The 18788-nt window shown below is 50.3% G+C and overlaps 3 protein-coding genes and 1 non-coding gene across 4 annotated transcripts; 3 read left to right on the plus strand and 1 right to left on the minus strand.

The window, feature by feature from the left end:
* Window positions 1–2008: 2008 nt before the first annotated feature.
* LOC119289516 (zinc finger MYM-type protein 1-like) lies at window positions 2009–9939 on the plus strand. The gene is made up of 3 exons (XM_037568820.1): window positions 2009–2128; window positions 2301–4778; window positions 9857–9939. The coding sequence occupies exon 2, from the start codon at window positions 2301–2303 to the stop codon at window positions 3660–3662; it is 1362 nt and encodes a 453-aa protein (XP_037424717.1). The 5' UTR covers window positions 2009–2128; the 3' UTR covers window positions 3663–4778; window positions 9857–9939.
* Window positions 9940–12011: 2072 nt separating this feature from the next.
* Window positions 12012–12777, plus strand: LOC119289518. Its single transcript, XM_037568822.1, has one exon. The coding sequence runs from the start codon at window positions 12257–12259 to the stop codon at window positions 12641–12643; it is 387 nt and encodes a 128-aa protein (XP_037424719.1). The 5' UTR covers window positions 12012–12256; the 3' UTR covers window positions 12644–12777.
* Window positions 12778–16058: 3281 nt separating this feature from the next.
* On the minus strand, window positions 16059–16161 carry LOC119290186. The gene has a single exon (XR_005141790.1). It is a non-coding gene; the product is annotated as a U6 spliceosomal RNA (small nuclear RNA).
* A 1537-nt stretch (window positions 16162–17698) lies between these two features.
* LOC119289519 lies at window positions 17699–18446 on the plus strand. Its single transcript, XM_037568823.1, has one exon. It carries the CDS (start codon window positions 17871–17873, stop codon window positions 18231–18233), a length of 363 nt encoding a protein of 120 aa, XP_037424720.1. The 5' UTR covers window positions 17699–17870; the 3' UTR covers window positions 18234–18446.
* Window positions 18447–18788: the final 342 nt, after the last annotated feature.

Genomic DNA, 18788 nt, shown 5'->3' on the forward strand with positions numbered 1-18788 from the left:
GTGCCTCAAACCGGGACTAAAGGTCTAATCTTTAGTCCCGGTTTGAGGCACGAACCGGGACCAATGAGACCAATGGTTGTGGGCCAGGAGCGAGGCCCATTGGTCCCGGTTCATCCCACCAATCGGGACCAAAAGGTCCAGATGAATCGGGACCAATGGCCCACGTGGCCCGGCCGGCCCCCTGGGCTCACGAACCGGGACCAATGGGGGCATTGGTCCCGGTTCTGGACTGAACCGGGACTAATGGCCTGACCCAGCCTGGACCAAAGCCTTGTTTTCTACTAGTGTTGTTAATTTCAGAGGGGTTGACTTTGCTAGTTTGCTTGCAAGACATGTGGAGTCAAATTTTTGGGAAGGTTCTACTGCACGTTACGTTACGCACACATGCACATCTTCTTAACTGTACGCGTGGACAATATGTAATCCAAGAGTGTGGTTAATTAAGTATGCACTGTGATATTGCAACGTATCTTTGCAACTAGTATCAGCGCTCAGACGGTCCTGCCACGGTGATTCCTACCCAACGACGCTCCGGTAGAAAATAAAATAAAAACCTGCCTTTATTTCGTGGTCAATCTTGCAAACAGGTTGCTTCATAGAAAGGCATTGGAATCCATACATTGCCGCCTGTCCAAGCAAGGAGTGCATCGGGTCTGACGTTGTTTTACACTTGGTGCGCAGTTGAGTTCTTTCTTTCCCCATTCTGACAGAAGGTTGGTTAATCTACTCTGGGCATTCTGCAAGTGGCGTGCGAGTTTTCAACAGAGCCCTGATGGCAAGAAAAATTAACAATTACTCCCTCCGTAAACTAATACAAGGACGTTTAGATCACTACTTTAGTGATCTAAACACTCTTATATTAGTTTACAGAGGGAGTATTCGAGAGACAGACATGTTATAATCATGCATGCATGAGTCCCTCCGGCCAAATGGCCCGCATGCAGCAGCATGTACTCCCTTCGTTCCTAAATATAAGTTTTTTTAGACATTTTAGATGGACTATAACATACGAATGTATGTAGACATATTTTAGAGTGTAGATTTATTCATTTTGTTTCGTATATAGTCACTCGTTAAAATCTCTAGAAAGACTTAAAACAGAGGGAGTATTGACTTGCGATCACTCAGATTTGACACCACTGGCCATTCTGTTCACTGTTGTTGTTGCTGCAGATTTGCTAGTGTTTATGGATATGGATTCAATTGCAGGAAAGGTATACGTACTCAACTTGGATTATACTCGAACGGCGGGGGCAGTGCGCCACAGTACATAACGTACGGGGGAGTATATAGGGCGGAGCGGAGCAGAGCAGCCAGCCGGCGTGAAGATCAAGCCGGGGGTTTGACCCAGCTGCGTGCTCTGCTGCCGATGGTCGATGGAGGTGATAACACGCCATGCAACGCCGTATGCACAAGCGACCCATCCAACAAAATACAGCAAGCAGTGTCACCCGCTCGTTAAACTAGCCGATCGAGGTGACGACGCCGTCAATTGCCGGCAGCATGCACTGTTCTGCTCGCACGGGCACAGAGCACGTAGTACAGTTCATCTTATCCTATCAGGGGAGATCCATCACTTGCTGCTTACTCCCTCCGTTCGAAAATATTCATCGGCGGCGCTGGGGTCTTCCTGGGTATTCCCTGGAATACCCAAGATTTAGGCCCAAAAAAAATTTAATATACATGTTATATTGGCCCAGTCCAAAACAGAGGACAAAGTGAGCCACGCAACGAACCAGACAGACGACCGAGCGGTGTCTGCTAGGTCGCGCGGGCGAGCACCTCTCGACTCTCGTCCCTCTCTGTCTCCCACCAGTTCCCACTTCCCAGTCTCCCTCATCTTGATTCCCAAACCTAGGGGCGCGCGGGCGGCGGCGATTCCAGGTCCGGCCGGCCCTCTTCTTCCTTCCCCTCGGGCCTCGGCCTCTGGCTCCGCCCCTCCCCTCCGTGAACTGCATCTGCTCCGCCGCCGGTCCACTGCTCCGGTCGGGGCGTCCCGGTCCCGCGTCCGCCGTCCGGCCTTCTCCTCCGCAAGGCGCCAGTCCGCCTCTGAGATCCGGCCTCCGGCCTCCAGTGCCCCCTGCTGGCCGTCTCCTCCAGCTCCAACTCCAAGCCTCCAACCTTCAAGGTATTTTTTTTTTGCCCTGTGTTTTTAGTAAGAAATCTGAAGATTTGTTTGTAAACTGAAATTGAACTAAATGGACATTGAAGTTTGAAGAAGAAGGATGTTTATGTGATGGATTTGATGCCACAATGCCACTGTCACTGATTTCTAGTTTGTTTATGTGATTGTGGTTTAGATGAAGAAGAAGGATGTTAGCTTGTTTGAATTGTGGGACAAATCTTCAAAGGCAAGGAAAATAAGTTCTACATCCACGCCAACTGCTCTTTCCGTTGAGGTTGAGAGCAACCTACAGCTAGCACTAGTGCATACACATGACGAAGCTCCGCAACCGGAGAGGGAGAGAGGCTCCCCGTCCCCAATTGTAGAAGATGATGAAGCGGTTGATGGAGATGATGAACCAAGTCCCCATTTCGAAGCAGATTTGGCGGCTCTGGAACATGACCCTGGCAAGCGAATTCCCATATCTTCATATCATGTCAATGACCGGGATGTAGTTAGAAGGAGATACATTGACTTGGGAGCTTGTCAACCAAAGGGTCACAAATTTGAGATCACGGATTTTAGTGGACATCTCCGTCACTTTTGTCCTTCTTGGTTTAAGGATCACAAGTGGCTTGAGTATAGTGTGGACAAAGAGGCCGCTTTCTGCTTTGTTTGCTATTTGTTCAAGGATAAAACAAAAAGCCCCGGTGGAGATTCATTTGTTAAGGGTGGGTTTAGAAACTGGAACATGAAAGCAAGATTGACAAGGCATGTTGGTGATGTAAGTAGTGCTCACGCTGAAGCTCAAGAGAAGTATGATATGTTCACTACACCACAAACATCAATTCGGGAGTCTATTGCTTCAAACACCTCACAATACAAGGCTTTGTATAAACAACGTTTGACATGGACACTCAAGTGTGTGAGATTTTTGTTGCGCCAAGGCTTGGCATTTAGAGGACATGATGAAAGTGAAGACTCGCTAAATAAAGGAAATTTCCTTGAGCTTCTAAATTGGCTAGCAGGAAATTTTGAAGAGGTTGATAGGGTTGTTCTCAAGAATGCTCCACAGAACTGCAAGATGACTCACCATGATATACAGCATGAGGTGATAAAATGTTGTGCACAAGAGACTACTAAACTAGTCATTGAAGAACTTGATGGTGGTCATTTTGCAATACTTGCAGATGAGTCTAGTGATGTGTATCAGAATGAACAATTGGCTGTTTGCTTGCGTTTTGTTGATAAGAAAGGAAGGGCAGTTGTAAGATTTCTTGGTCTTGCTCATGTTGAAGATACTACCTCTTTGACACTAAAAGCTGCAATTCAAAAAATGCTTACGGACCACAATTTGACCTTTGCGATGGTTCGTGAGCAAGGATATGATGGAGCTAGTAACATGAGAGGTAATGTTAGTGGCCTGAAAAAACTGATTATGGATGAGTCCCCTTCTGCCTACTATGTTCATTGTACTTGGTTCTTTCAGCAGCTTGCACACTTGTTAAATGCTCTTGGCATGTCTTGTAAAAAGATGAGAATGCTTCGGATAGCTTAGGCTGAAGAACTCATTGATGCATTGGAATTGGAAGAAGTAGAAACAGGGAGTGGGCTAAATCAGGAAATGGGTTTGGGAAGGCCATGTGATACACGTTGGGGCTCTCACTTCAAAACTATGAACCATGTCATCTCTATGTATGGTGCATTACGACGAGTCCTTCACAAGATTGGAGACGAGTACCATGGTGCGGAGGCACAAGCGGCTCTATCCATAGAGACAATATTTCGATCATTTGAGTTTGTTTTCATGGCACACTTGATGCAAGAAATATTTAGATACACAGATGAGTTGTGTAGAGCTTTGCAAAAGCAAGACGAAGATATTGTTCATGCTATTGAGCTTGTTGCTGACACAAAGTATTACTTGGAGGCTTTGAGGACCGATGCTGGATGGGATGATTTTCTCACAAAGGTCACATCTTTTTGTACAAAGCATAAGATCAAAGTTGTTGATATGGAGGGTCCTTACTTTCCCGTTGGTCGGCCTAGAAGGGGTTTATGTAATGGTCCGACCAATTACCACCGCTTCAAGGTTGATATGTTTGTGGGCGTCATTGATAGGCAAATCAGTGAGCTGAATGGCAGATTTGATGAGGTAAACACGGAGCTACTTTCTTGCATGGCAGCATTTTGTCCACTTCATCTATTTGTTGCTTATGACCAAGAGAAGTTAGTTAGGCTTGCTACAAAGTTTTATGCTTCTGATTTTACAAGGGATGAACTGGCAAGACTTCCATGGCAACTAAACATGTATGTTACTAATGTGCGTAGAGATGAAAAGTTTCAAAACCTGAAAAATCCGTGTCAGCTTTCAGTTATGCTTGTTGAGACAAACAAGCATGAACAATATCATATTGTTTACAAGCTTCTTAAGTTGGTATTGATTCTGCCAGTAGCTACTGCTAGTGTTGAAAGGGTATTCTCTTCAATGAACTATGTGAAGAATAAGCTAAGGAACAAAATGGGTGATGATTATTTGAACAATTGTTTGGTTACATTCGTTGAGAGAGAATTTTTTAATCAAGTGAAGGATGAAGATGTCATCAATCTGTTCCAAAAAGGCGACCGCAGAGTTATACTGTAAGAAGGATATTATCACTTTATCAATCAAAAGGTATTTATGTATTCATGTCGTTAAGGTTTGATACATTGAAATATTGCTATTGCCGTTATGCTGGTGTTCTTTTGTTCATATATTGCTACTATTGTGTTGTTTGGTTCATATACTACATTTAGAGCAAAAAAAATTTGAATGAATACCAAGCCTTCAGTTCCTGGCGCCGCCCCTGAAAATATTTATCATCAAAATAAATAAATAAAGATGTGTCTAGAACTAAAATATATCTAGATACATCTTTTTTAATTCGTTTTGATGACAAATATTTTCGGACGGAGGGAGTACGGCTTACGAGCGAGAGCCGAGAGGGAGCGGCCGGGATACCGAGCAGCACGTATGGACGTGACATGCATGCATGCATGCAGGGCCGGGCCCATAGTGGTGCCAAATGTGCGGCCCGCACAGGGCTCATAATTTCGAGGGGCCTCAATTTTTTTATATAGGCCTAGTGTTTCTGGAAAAAAAATAGTAGCAGCTGCAGCACTAGGCTGCTAGGCGCTGGAGCTGGGCCTGAGTCGAGGCCATCGAGCGCTGGAGCTCGTCGGCTCGTCGATCGATCTTTTCCAAAGAAAAAAAGAAAACTGCTCTCTAGCGATGGAAACGGAATCATGGGTCAAAAAAGGGATCACTATACCAGTCAATCGGGATCGCCTCGATCTGGAAACTAACAGGCCAACGACAGTCCCGTCGGTGCCGCTACAGGAGTCAGTAGACGAAAAAAAGAGATGAGATCGTCTCGTCGGTCGTCGTCTTTGCTTCATCAAAGCGATCGGATTCAGGCCGCTGTCGTTGGCTTCATGGCTTCCTCTCCTAATTTTCAGACTCGTCGTCTCATCGTATCGATTCGTGACCGACTGACCGACTCCAGCCTCCTCCAGGTGCTTAGCGAATTCTCCATTTCCTACTCCTAAATTCTAATTTTTAATTTAACTTTTGGCGGAGATCATTACTGCGGTAGAGATTGGTTCTTACCTCCTTAATTAAAGATCACAGCGTAGCGGTTCAACCGGACAGAACCCAAAACTAGGTGACTTAGACGATTCATCTAATTGCAAAACATTGACATTATATTATTTACATTATAAAAAATTTCTGTGAGATATATATACTTTCCATTATAATCACTCGTTAATTTTCCTCACAATTTTTTTACTTGTTAATTCATTTTTTTCAGTGAGATAGGACCCAATTTTTTGTTTCGGCCCCGGATTTTGCCCGCCCGTCCCTGCATGCATGCATGCCACGGATAAGGTCCGTCGGCCGGCTCGGCGCTCCTCCGCTCATGTGTCTGTCTGTCGACTGTCGTCCATCGCCGCCGTGCCGCGTGTGTGGTGGAACGTTCCCAACGTACCCCACCCCACCGGGCCTGATCCAGAACAAAAGTATAGAGTTCGTTCGTTGTTGTGGTGGAACGGACAAACACACCGGCTTGTTTGTCTTCATGCCAATGGCGTTTTCCCTCCTTCTAACCAACATCAACTACTCTCCATGTATGCAGTGGTACGGATGCATGTGGAAGACCAAGCAACGATCTAGCGTTCATATTTCCATTTGAGCAGACGCTAATTACATGCTTTCGGCATGCAGGACGTTAGTCAAAGCTGCCACTCCCTGGTTACATGACCAACGGGAGCCTTTAAGAAATGGAAACAAAACCAGGCGAGAACTAACGGAAATCTCTACGAGTGACAAAGGTAACGGTAACACGACTAGATTCTGGAAGAATGTATAGTTAAGGAGATGTCTCTAGTCTTACAATATCCTACATTATATAATATTATACAAACACAATTAACATCCAAACCTAATCCGTGAGCGGGCATGGCTCTCGCGAGCCCGCCTGCGCCGGCGGCGCCGCCGCCCTGATCTCCCTTCTCCGGCCTCCCGTGCAAGTGCCCGATCCAGATCTGGCATCCTCTCGACACCCTCTTGCAGCCTACGTGCTTCTTCCCGCGGGGTGACGTCATGGGTGCTCATCCACGACCTCGACCTGCGCCTGCGTCGGCCGCGGCGGCCACTCCGGCCGTGCCGAGCGCCGGCTCCTCGCCGCCTGCTGCTCCAGTTCCCGCGACCGCCCTCGCCTCTCGCCGCCCCGACCCACGACCTCGGCCCGCATCCGCGTCAGTCGCGATGGCGGCGGCCACTCCTGTCGTGCTGAGCGTCGGCTGTCCGCCGCCTCCCGCTCCAGCTCCCGCGTCGACTCTCGCCGCGGTCGCCCTCGCCTCCCGCCGCGCCGAACCAGCCGTCCAAGGGCGAAGGGTGGCCCGTACGCTCCTCGGGGAGGAGGCGACGACATCTTCGGCTTCGACAGAGCCCTCCACTCCCGCTACAGCCGGTGCGGCCTCCGTCCTGCCACTGTCGTCTCCAGCAGCGCTCATCATCGACTCGTCCCCGACAGCACCCGTCAACGCGTCCCCGGCTGACTTAGACATGGGGCGGCATGTGTCTTGGGCTTCCCTTGGTGACGAGGATGTTGACGATGTGGAAGAGGAGGAGTTGGCCCCATTGACGCCACCGGCTGCCAAAAGCTCTGTCCCGGCAGCTTAGCGTACTGATCGGTGTGTGATGCACGAGAGAGAGGCGAGTGGAGGATGGCAAGATGTGCTGCCTCGGCGTGGTCGACGCTGTCTGGAGTCGCCAGCTCCGGCATTGCCCCCTCGTCCCATTCCGGCTTGGCTCTTTGGTAGGTGTTGCAGATGTCTTGCTCCTGGTCATCGAGCGGCTGATTGCAGAGATCCCTTGAGGTGCTCCCGCTGCTTGGAGAAAGGCCACTGGGCGTGTGGTTGTCGCAATGCTTGGCGTCCATTCAGCTCACTTGCATGCCTTGCCATGCCACCACGGTCTCGCCTCGACACCGAGCATTACCGAGCTCCAACTCCTTGTGATGGTCCGATGGTATCCTAGCTCCCCTCCAAGGTGCTTCACCGAAGGTCCTGGGCATCGGTCGTTTCCGCTCACGCTGAGTCGGCAACCCAATCTGAAGTACTGCTCCAGTCCACTCTAGCAGCCCAGGCTAAACTCCTGGTGCGCGTTGGGAGCTTTCTGGAGCGAGCGGAGGCTGCTCTGGGAAAGCTCTCTCTTGTGCCGGTTGTGTTGCAATCCGCTCCTACGTCACATCCTTCTAGTGAGGTTGATGTTGGTGGCTCAGTGGAGAACAGGGTTGAGGAGCTCTATGGTTGTTTCTCCTAGAGCTATGGACAACTCATCATCGCCGTCTGCCTTGCCCACTGTGATGTCTACCGCTGAGGGCGGGACCATTCCTGTGGTTGTGCCTCCGGTGTTGCAGGTGATGCCCGAGCTTCAAGTGTTATGTGCGAGCTCTGATTCGCCTCTATCAATGGAGCATATGATGGTGGACACGCAGACAACCACGTGTGAGGGACATGATTCAACCTTGACATGTGAGTCGAGTGAGGTGAACTCGTCTGCGCGCTCACATGTGGCTTCTGCACCCATTCCACCGTCGCCGACGGATAATTCCAATGCTCTCTTTGTAAAAGTGCTTTGTGACTTGCTCGCTAGCGTGGAGGCTATTAGCCCTGAAACTGGAAGGGCGATTGCTTGCCTCCTGACGGGAACGACATTCAAGGGCAAATACAAGGTGAGTGATTGCCCTCGGACTGGTATAGTGAAGGAGAAGTCACTAAGGTGCAAAGGCAAAAAGAGTGGCGCCATAGGTAAGACGCCCGCAGCTGCTTAATGGATGATTCCCGGTCCCTCGGCTCATCCTCACGGTTCGGGTTGTCATTGTGGTTTCGGCGTGGTTCACTATCTTTTGTTGGGATGTTCTTGTCGGGTTCAAAATTGTGGTGTACAAGCATGAGGAGTTATTGTGTGTTAGGAGGGTTTGGCGGGTTGCACGTGTGCTCGTGAGGTCATGATTGGTGAGTAACCCAATTATGGTCTGATTGTATCGGTTTTAGCCCGGTTTCCCGTACATTAACCGGACAATTCTCTTCTTCTTAATTAATCGATGAGGCAATTCTTTTGCCTCCATTTCAAAAAATATATATTATACAACGTAAGGAAGACTGTTGCCACAGTATTACAACTGTTTCTCTTAATATTGAATTCAGGAGGTCTCTTGTGGGGTTACGTTGGAACTCAATGCTACACTTGGTACGCAGGTTGATGGAGGTTCAACTCGCTGACCAGTCAGACACCATTCATTGAAAATTATCTACGAACGATAGCTTCTCAGTGAAATCCATGTATTTGGATCTAATTGACCCTGGGCCAATTCCGAGATCCCTTCATATATGTAAGATTAAAGTTCCGGTAAGAATTAAAATCTTTATGCGGTTTGCCCATAAGGGAGTGATCTTGACGAAAGATAATTTGGTAAAGCGAATGTAGAAGTGCATGCTCTAGCCAATGCAACCAAAAAACCGATGTGATGGAAGAGAGTAGGCAACACATTATACGCCAACACTCACCGACGTGGGCAGCGGAAGCGGGGGCAGGCCGCAATTATTTATTGTGTTTACTAGGTTTTGAACCCTGGACCTCTTGGTTGTAAGTTTATGCACCTAACCAGTTCATCCATCAGTCCAGACTGATGGAGGAAGACGGGCAATATATTTCAACACTCCCCTCACGTCTAGACTATTTTAGTCCTTGGACATGGGATTGATATAGGCCGCATAATCGTTTTATTTAATACTGCGTTGGCAGGGTCTTGAACTCAAGACCTCTTGGCTCTGATACCATATTGAAATCATGCACCGACCAACTCATTCAAAATTCCGAACCACGGGAGAGGGCCGGACATTATACTCCAACAGCAAAGGTGTGGGTAGGTGGTTTTGGGTGTTGTTTTTGTGATCAGGATAAAACTATACAACACCTCTTTCTTCAATTGCCTGTTGGCAAAACTATTATGACGCATGATACATATAGCCTTCAACGTTAATCCTCCAACTTGCATTAACACGTTATTTGGGACGTGACTAAATGGAGTGAAACCAAATATACCAAGACATATTCGGATAGGGATATGTGCACTACTTTAGGCTATATGAAACAACAGAAACGACATGCTTTTTAAGCGGAAAAACTTTATTAACTTTTTGCAGGTTATCTACAGAGCCACTACTTGGATCCGTAGGTTGTTACTCACTCATGCGGACTTCAGGGAACTTTTGGCTACTGGATGCAACCGTTGAAAGGTGACAGCACGGATTATCTTCAACTGATTTGAATGACGAGCTAATAATAGGCTAGTGTATAGATATCGTAGCCTGTTACTATTTTTGCCGGCTGTGACACCTTTTATTTTCCTTTTTGTTAAGCTCCGTGTGTGAGCTAGATTTGGACCTCAGTCTACGTTGTGCATTTTTATTAAATACAATATGGTTGCATGCATCACTCTAATGCGTCGAGGGTCATCCTCCTTTAGAAAAAAAACGAGTGACAAGGTCAAACGTCAACGGGCACCGCTCGTCCGTCCACTGGCCTGTACCGGCTAGACAGAAGGACTGCCATTGACCATCGCCGTACAGCTTTAGTTTTTCTGAATCTGAGGAGCAGGCCGGCGCTTGTCTTGACGTCAATGGCGCTTCCTCTGTTCGTTCTACCACTATTCAAAACTAAATCTCTGCTCCATGTTCGGACTATTTCAGCACGCACGCATTACACATTTCAGACTCGCATTCGCGCGCTACTTTCAGGCCTTAAACATGCACAGGGGCAAACAGAAAAGTCAAATCATGCCTGCCTGCTGAGCAAACGGTTACAACTTACAAGCTGAGTAGTTAATTAATGCCAAAGTGGAAGTGTCGATCCCTCCTCAAATGTTTTTCTGCTTAATTAGAACCTGATTTTGTTCTAGACCAACTCATTGGTGAAAATGATCGAGTTTATGCAGAGTCATCTGACTATCTAATTTCTTGAACATGTATGCAGTGACTTCCTTGTATGAAGAAGTTTTCTTACCGGTGGAGCATTCACCGTTAAACGTTGCTTTGAGATTGATCTGGCTGGAGACCCCATCATGCTTTATTTTTGTCTTTTATAGAAATACAAAATCTTATACAAACAGATATACTTCCACTGGACGGGGGCCACAGCAGCACATTTTGTCAAATGTCAGGGTGAGAGCAAACAGGTGCACCAAGGCTGCATGCAGACACTAAATGCATGCACTTTATTTTCCATGTGACATTTTAAAATGTTGATAACTAATTTCACACGGCTGAGAAAACATACTTCACTCAGTTGAGAAAACACATTTCAAAATTGATTTCACTCAATGAAAAAAAAACTAATTTCAACTATTTCAAAAAACCTATTTTATTAGTTTCAGAAAACCTTTCAGTCAGTTTCACATTTCACTAGATTCGGAAAACACATTACACCCGTTTACAAAAGTTAGATTTCACTCATTTTAGAAATCACATTTCACTATATTTAACGTATTTATACACCGAAACATGTGTCATGTATATGGAAAACAAATTTCACTCATCTAAAGAAAACAATTTCACACGGTTGAGAAAACATACTTCACTCTGTTGAGAAAACATATTTCAAAATTGATTTCACTCAATGAAAAAAAACTAATTTCAATTATTTTAAAAAACATATTTCGCTTTGTTCCAGAAACCTGATTTCAGTCATTTGAAATGTTGAAATTAAAACATGTTTGAAATGCATCCAAAATTGGTCTTATTCTAAAGCTCTTGGCTTCGGGAATTCAAATATATAAAATATTTCAAAAACACAGTATGGTTTAAAAGATAGAAATGATTGAAAATACTAAAGAGAAAATAAAAGGAAAGGATTTGTACCCGGCACCGCATGAAACTCCAGGATAGTCTTTCTCTCTCACCTGACATGGGTCCCATCTGTCTGACATTGATTTGACATAAAACAAAAATGCAAGAAATACTTTGATATACACATGCATATGGTCCTGCACCTTTACATACGGCAGGAAGGCATTGGTGAGAGAATCACCTGTAGCTAAAACACCTTGCGCTCCTTGTACTACACACCACACGCGCAGATGTGATAGTTCTGATCGTGCGCGAGAGACAAATATTGATACTACAGCCGTGTGGTGGAGACTAGGCGGAAGCTACAAATGGCAGTGTCATTTTCCAATCAAGCACAAAGTGTCTGATTATATCCATGCATTGTAAAGTGGAGTTAAATTAGGCCGCCAAATGCAAGCAAAACGTCGGGTCAGCATAAATCCAACCATCTTCCCTGTCATCTCCCTTCCCTTCCCTTGCCCCCGAAGCTGCCTGCAGCCAGCGCCGCCAACCCCTCCTCCTTGCTCCAGCCGCCGCCGCTCCTCCCCTATAAACTCTCCGCTTCGCCGCATCCCTCCTCAGATCACAATCCGCTGCCGCCACTACTCATCCTCCTCACGCACGCGCTTAATCTTTCTTGCTTCCATCAAGAGACCCACAGCACAGAGAGCGGAGCAGAGTTAGCCAGCCGGCCAGCCAAGAACCCGCCTGTCAGCGCCCATGTCCTCACAGGTAGCGGCGCTGGGGACGACGGGGGGAAATACGATGGCGACGACGGCGTGGTCGTACGTGGAGTACATGGCGCGGTGGGAGCGCCAGGTGGAGCGGCGGCAGCTGTTCCTCCGGAGCTACCACTTCTCCCGCGACGCCGAGGTCACGCCGCGCGGGCGCGCGCGCCGCGTCGTCTGGGCCGGGGCGCGACGCCTGCGCCGGGCCGCCGCCAAGGGGCTCCGACGCCTCCGGGCGCGCATCCGCCTCTGCTTCGGCTGGGCCGCGCCTGCGCTCCGCCGGCGCTCCTCCCCACGCCGGGCCGGCCACGGGTTCCGCTACGGCCGCATCCCCCGGGCCACGAAGGCCCCCAACGCGGCGTCCGTCTGCTTTTGGTAGCCAGGTCGCGTGGAGCTAGAATAGGGGGGAAAAATTCCAACGCGCACATGTTATCTTCTACTACTAGTATGTCCGACATTGGGACGTTGTAAAAATCACCGATGATAGGAATGAGATTATCACTTGCTCCGGCACCCAAGCATCTATATTTTTTTTTACTTGAACGATAACGTTGGTCATCCTTCAGATTATCACTTACTACTGAATGCATGATCATCAGCATTTGTTTTACTGCGGTCGACGTCTGGCGTAGACGTGGGCGGGGTTACGTTACTGCTGCACGTACTGATCTGTCCTGATGGAATCAGGAGCGCGATGCTGTCCATGCAATGCATCAAGCGTGACGTGTCTAGGCGAGTGGAAATAAACTACGGATCCAGACACCTCAGCGTTGCTTGACAGTGACAATAAAAATACCCATACTGTTTCAGCCGTATTAACTGCAATTGACGTCGACACGAAATATTCCAGCCGTCGACGTGGACACGTGTGTGGTACGTGTTACATCGGTGGAGACTAAGCAGAGAGAGTGCGAAGAAAGCTAACTGGTAATGGTAGTTGTGCACGGTCACACGCCAAATTCCAGAACGAAAGTACTATGCAGACGATACTTAACTGGCCGATCGATGGATGATGCTTCATCCAGCGGTTCTACTTCATTTTGTCCCATGAATACATGGTTAGATTAGTAGGATCATGCCAGAATCGGCTGAGCACCGTCGTATGTTTAGCAGCGCTCATTCCAGAAGGAAAGAGATTTGTTAATTCTAGAGGGGTTGACTTTGCTTGCAAGACAAGTGGAATCAAATTTTTGGGGAAGTTCTACTGCAACTTAGAGCATCTCCAGCCGCGCCTCCAACAGGCCTTCCTCAAACGTTTTTGCCGCGCCGGGGCCAAAAAAACGGCCCGGTCACGCCCCTAGAATCCCGTTTTTCGCTGGCTCGGGTCAAAACTGGTGCCGGTGGACCCAGACCGAATCCGTTGCCCTGGGGGTGCTTGGAGAGCCGGCACAAGCAAAAAAGGCGCGTGGGTCCGCCTGGCGGCGACCCGAGGGCTTTTTCCTCGCATCCCTCCCGCCCGCTCGCCTTCCTCCCGCCATTCCCTCCCTTTCTCCCACCAAACCCTCTCCCGCTCGCCTTCCAGTCGCCGCCATGCCGCCGAAGGAGTACGCCATGCCGCGCGCGGCGGCAACCACGACTGGCACCGTGGCCCAGCCGAAGCAGAGGAAGCCGAGGGCGCCGCCATTGAAGCCACCGGGCATGTCGAACGCCGAGTGGAGGGTGGAAGTTCAGCGACGCGACGCAGTCACCGCCGGCCGGCGGAACAGGGCCATCGCCGAGAAGGCCCGCGACAACGCGGCGCGCGCGGCGGCGTCCTCCTCACCGGCCGACCACGCGGGGATGTTGAATCCACCCGTCGTCAGCCACGCCCAGTACGCGCCCTGTGGACAGCAAGGCGTCGGATCTCCATGGGGATCGTCGTCGCCCGGCTACGCCGACGACGACGCGCACGGTGGGTTCAACCCAAACGTGACCTTCCCCCATGGCCACCCCGCGACGCGCACATCCTCGCCCGCCTTCGTCGGCGTGCAGTACCCTCCATACAACTACTCGCCGCCCGCCTACGCGTCCACACCGACGCCCCATCTTCACCGTGGACCGCTGCCCTTCTCGCACCTCGGCGACACCGACGACACAGGAGCCGACATGGACAACATCATCGCGACAGGATCGACCGCGGCCGCCGCGTCTCCCGGGTTCGCCACCCAGGACGAGGTAGTGGATCTCAGCGGCGACATGGAGGCCGAGCTCGGCTACGTCTACGGCGAGGACGCGCACGAAGCGCAGGAACCCAAGGAGGAGGAGGAGGACGAGGAGGAGCCGGCTCCTGATCCGACGAAGGGGCGCCAGAAGAAGAAGCCGGCGGCTAGGCCAGGCGAACCGCGCATCAAGTGGACGTCCAAGGAGGAGGAATGCCTCGCCGAAGCATGGAAAGTCGTCTGCCTCGACCCGACCACCGGCACGAACCAAAGCTTCGAGACGTACTGGGACCGCATCAAGGCCGAGTTCGATGAGCGGAAGCTCGTCGACCCCTACTTCAAAGGCGTCTACATGCAGCGCGGCTCCAAGGCGATGGCGAACCATTGGGGGCGTATCCAGGGGGCGTGCAACAAATGGCATGGAATCGTCGAGGAGGTCGCGGCTCGCCCGGAGAGCGGCGCCAGCGTTGAGGATCAGGTACGCACGCCGTTCGCCCGCATCTCTTCGTCGTCTACGCCTGCCGCCCGCCAACTGTTTGTTCCTCCGCGCAGTTGCGGCGCATGTTCACCATGTATCGGCGCGACAACCTCGACGTCGACTTCAAGTTCCTCCACGTCTACAAGCGCATTGACAAGTGCGAGAAGTGGGCGGAAGTCCGACGTACCCTCGACAAGGCCAAGAAGACATACAAGCCGGACGCGACGACTCCGGGCGCGTCAGAGGGGCGGTCGGACGGCCACAAATTGGCAAAGAAGGGAAAAAACGCCGACGCGGCAACCGCGCGAGTGCAGGAGTCCATCGAGCATTGCCTCGCCGACGCCCAGGCCCGGGCCGTCCTACGTGAAGAGAAGACCGAGGCGCGGTGGTCGTCGCTGATGACGAACAGCGCCATCAAGCTCGACCTGCTCCGGACCAACGTCGACCTGCTCCGGACGAACGTCGCCGCGAAGAAGAGGAACGTCGACATGGCTTTTCTGATGGGCGGGGCGGACATGCTCCAGAGCAACGACGAGCAGCTCAGGACGTGGTACATGGCAGAGCGCGGCCTCATCCTGAACCAGATGCAGACGGCAACGCCGACGACGCCAGCTCCCGCGCCCACGGCCACACGGACGCCAAGCCCGAACGACGCCTCTACATCGCCGCCCAGCAGTACCGAAGCCGCGCCGACACAGCCCAGCACCGAAGCAGCTCCGACACCGCCGAGCCCGCGCACGCCGACTCCGCCAACGCCTGGAGCCGACCCCGCCGAGTGATTCGTTGCAAACGCGAACTTGCGGCGTGCGGCGCTCTGTTTTTTGTAACGCCAGACTATGTCCGATCGCCGGATTTGTGGCGTCTTTTATGAGCGGGAACGACCTAGTTCAAATTTCCCGCATCCTGGGGCCGGCGCTTGGGGGCGTGACTGGGAGCTAGGTCGCCCCAGGGGCCGAACTAGCGCCGGCACACCCCCAGGCCGCTCTATTTAGGCGCCCTGGGGGGCCGAACGGCTGGAGATGCCCTTACACACATGGGTCTTATGCTCCTGGGTGCTAGTTGCAAGCGTTCGAAAAGAACCAAGGGCATGCAAGTAACACTCTAGGGGCATATCCCTAAAAAAAGGACTCTAGGTTCATATCTGTGAGAAGAAAAAGAAGTTGCGTGCGAAATCTTAAAAAAAATTGAACCATTTCTCGATTTGTGCGTGTCATCCTTGCGCAGGTGCCATGCTAATCTTTTCTGTATCGTTTCAATTTTATCGGATGTCCCCAAAGAGACAAGGATGCTGCGGCGAGTGGGTTTATAAGTTGGTTGAAACTTCCCTCGTTAGCCGAAGTGGTACTCCTTCCGTCTCAAAATTCTTGTCTAAGATTTGTCTAAATACGGATATATCAAGTCACATTTTAGTATTAGATACATCCGTATCTAGACAAATTTAAGACAAGAATTTTAAGACAGAGGAAGTACTAAACATCAGTCACCGGGTCGGTTGCTCCCAACGCGATGTCCTGGTATCAGCCTAGCGGGGGCTGCATCTCCTTACGCGACCCAATTTGGTAGACAGCCTAGCTAGTTTCTTCCTATCCTCAAAAGAAAAAAAGCTATGTGATTTCTTCCTTTCCCATTGACCCGCGCCATCGTCATCATTGGCTAATCATCATTCTTCATTCCTGGATATGCACGCATGCACACTCAATCTATAGAGTCGTATATCGTTTGACTCCCAGTCTAAATTAAGCAAGCAATTGGCGCTGAGTGGTGGCGGTGCCGATGGAGGCGATAATACGCCATGCGACGCCGTACGCTCAACAGTACTGTACGAACACATGAGCTTAACCGTCTTGACGCCAATGGTGTTTACCTCCCTTCTAACCAAGATCTACTACGCACCATACAGAAGCGTGTATGACATGATGATGAGGCTCGCGTTTAATTTGATACAGTAATTCTAACACGCGCCAGTTAACTTCAGGCTTTCGGCACGAAGGACGTCGGTGAAAGCTGCCACCTAGGCCGTGGTTACAAAGCAACCCGGAACCTTCAAATCGAATCCAAAACTCAGCCCGGAAGCACTGACGAACCGCTCTAGGATTGACAAGAGAACCCAGAGCTTGGCTTGCCTTCACACCAGTGGCGTTTCCTCTGATCGTTCTAGCACTAAAATGTAAATCTGCGTTCCGTGTTCGGATTGGCACGCGTGGACAATTTTGGCAATGCTTTCACGCGCAGGTTTCAGGTTTTAAGCATGCACGGGCGCGAAACAGTAATGAATACGAAAAGGTCAAAACCTGCCTCTTCCTGCCGATCCAACGGTTGCAAGAGGAGGATTGGGCACACCAACGCGGGTGGGCCCGCAATCCCAGTAGTAGTGTCAAAGAGGAAGTGTCGCTCCATCCTCAAATGTTTTGTCGTAAGTTGGAACTTGATTTTGTTGTTCAGACAAATTCCTTTGTGAAAATGATCCACTTTAGGCAGAGTCACCACACGGACTAGAAGGCAAATGCCAGTGTCATTTTCCAATCAAGCAGAAAGTGTATTATTATATCTGCGTATGTACACCCTCCGTAAAGAAATATAAAAGCGTTTAGATCATTAAAGTAGCAATCTAGACATTTTTATAAGTATTTCTTAATAGAGAGAGCACTATGTAAAGTAAAAATAATTAGCCCGCCAAACGCAATCAAAACGTCCAAAGGTTAGCATAATCAGCCCACCGTCTCGCTCCCACTCCAACCATCTCCTCTGCCATCTCCCTTCCCTTCCCCCCGAAGCTGCCAGCAGCCAGCGCCGCCAACCCATCCTACTCCCGCTGCCGTGGCTCGCCAGCCGCCTCTCCCCCCCTACAAATCATCCTCAGATCACAAACCGCTGCCCACCACTACTCATCCTCCTCACGCACGCGCTTACTCTTTCTTGCTTCCATCAAGAGACCCACAGAGAGCCGAGCATAGTTAGGCAGCCGGCCAGCCAAGAACCTGCCAGCGCCCATGTCCGTGCAGGTAGCGGCGCCGGCGACGACGGCGTGGTCGTACGTGGAATACATGGCGCGGTGGGAGCGGCAGGTGGAGCGGCGGCAGCTGTTCCTCCGGAGCTACCACTTCTCCCGCGACGCCGACGTCTCGCCGCGCGTGCGCACGCGCCGCGTCGTCTGGGCAGGGGTGCGACGCCTGCGTCGGGCCGCCGCCAAAGGGCTCCGACGCCTCCGGGCGCGCATCCGCCTCTGCTTCGGCTGGGCCGCGCCCGCGCTCCGCCGCCGCTCCTGGCCCCGCCGGGCCGGCTACGGGTTCCGCTACGGCCGCATCCCCCGCGCCACGAAGGCCGCAAACGCCGCGTCCGTTTGCTTCTGGTAGGCAGGTCGTGAGCGCAAAACGTGGGAGCGCACTTGTTGGCTTCTATGTTGAACTTGGGACGCTGTAAAAAATAGTACTGAGAGTAGGAACAAGAATGAGCATCACAAATTCAGTGCGAGTACTCAGCTAGTTTAGCTAATGTGCCGAGCACAAGCGGGATTCAGTGGTATTTTAACTGCGTTTGGAGAAGCTGGGCGCCACTAACACGCAAAGATTTTTATCTGGTTGGCTCTTTTGTACAGAAAATTTGGACATATGTTCCCTTGTTGCCCTGCTATCTCTGTCTGTCTACAGGAGGAAGAGATAACGGACCATTTTTTAAAACTCGTGAAAATTCTGATTACATATTTTCGGCCTCTCATTATGGTGGTCATAGTCGTCTGGTGTAGTGGCTAGAGAAATCAGGTCAACCCTGCTAGCTCCCAAGGTCGACTCCACGGCATGTTTTTTCTTTTTGGAATTATTACATCGCGCGTTAAGAAAAAGAAAGAAAGAATTTTTACATCGTGTCTTAAGAAAAAAAAACTCGCTTCATGTTTGGTGGGCCAGCCTAGT

Source organism: Triticum dicoccoides, chromosome 4A, assembly GCF_002162155.2.
Source record: "Triticum dicoccoides isolate Atlit2015 ecotype Zavitan chromosome 4A, WEW_v2.0, whole genome shotgun sequence".
Taxonomy (NCBI): Eukaryota; Viridiplantae; Streptophyta; class Magnoliopsida; order Poales; family Poaceae; genus Triticum; species Triticum dicoccoides.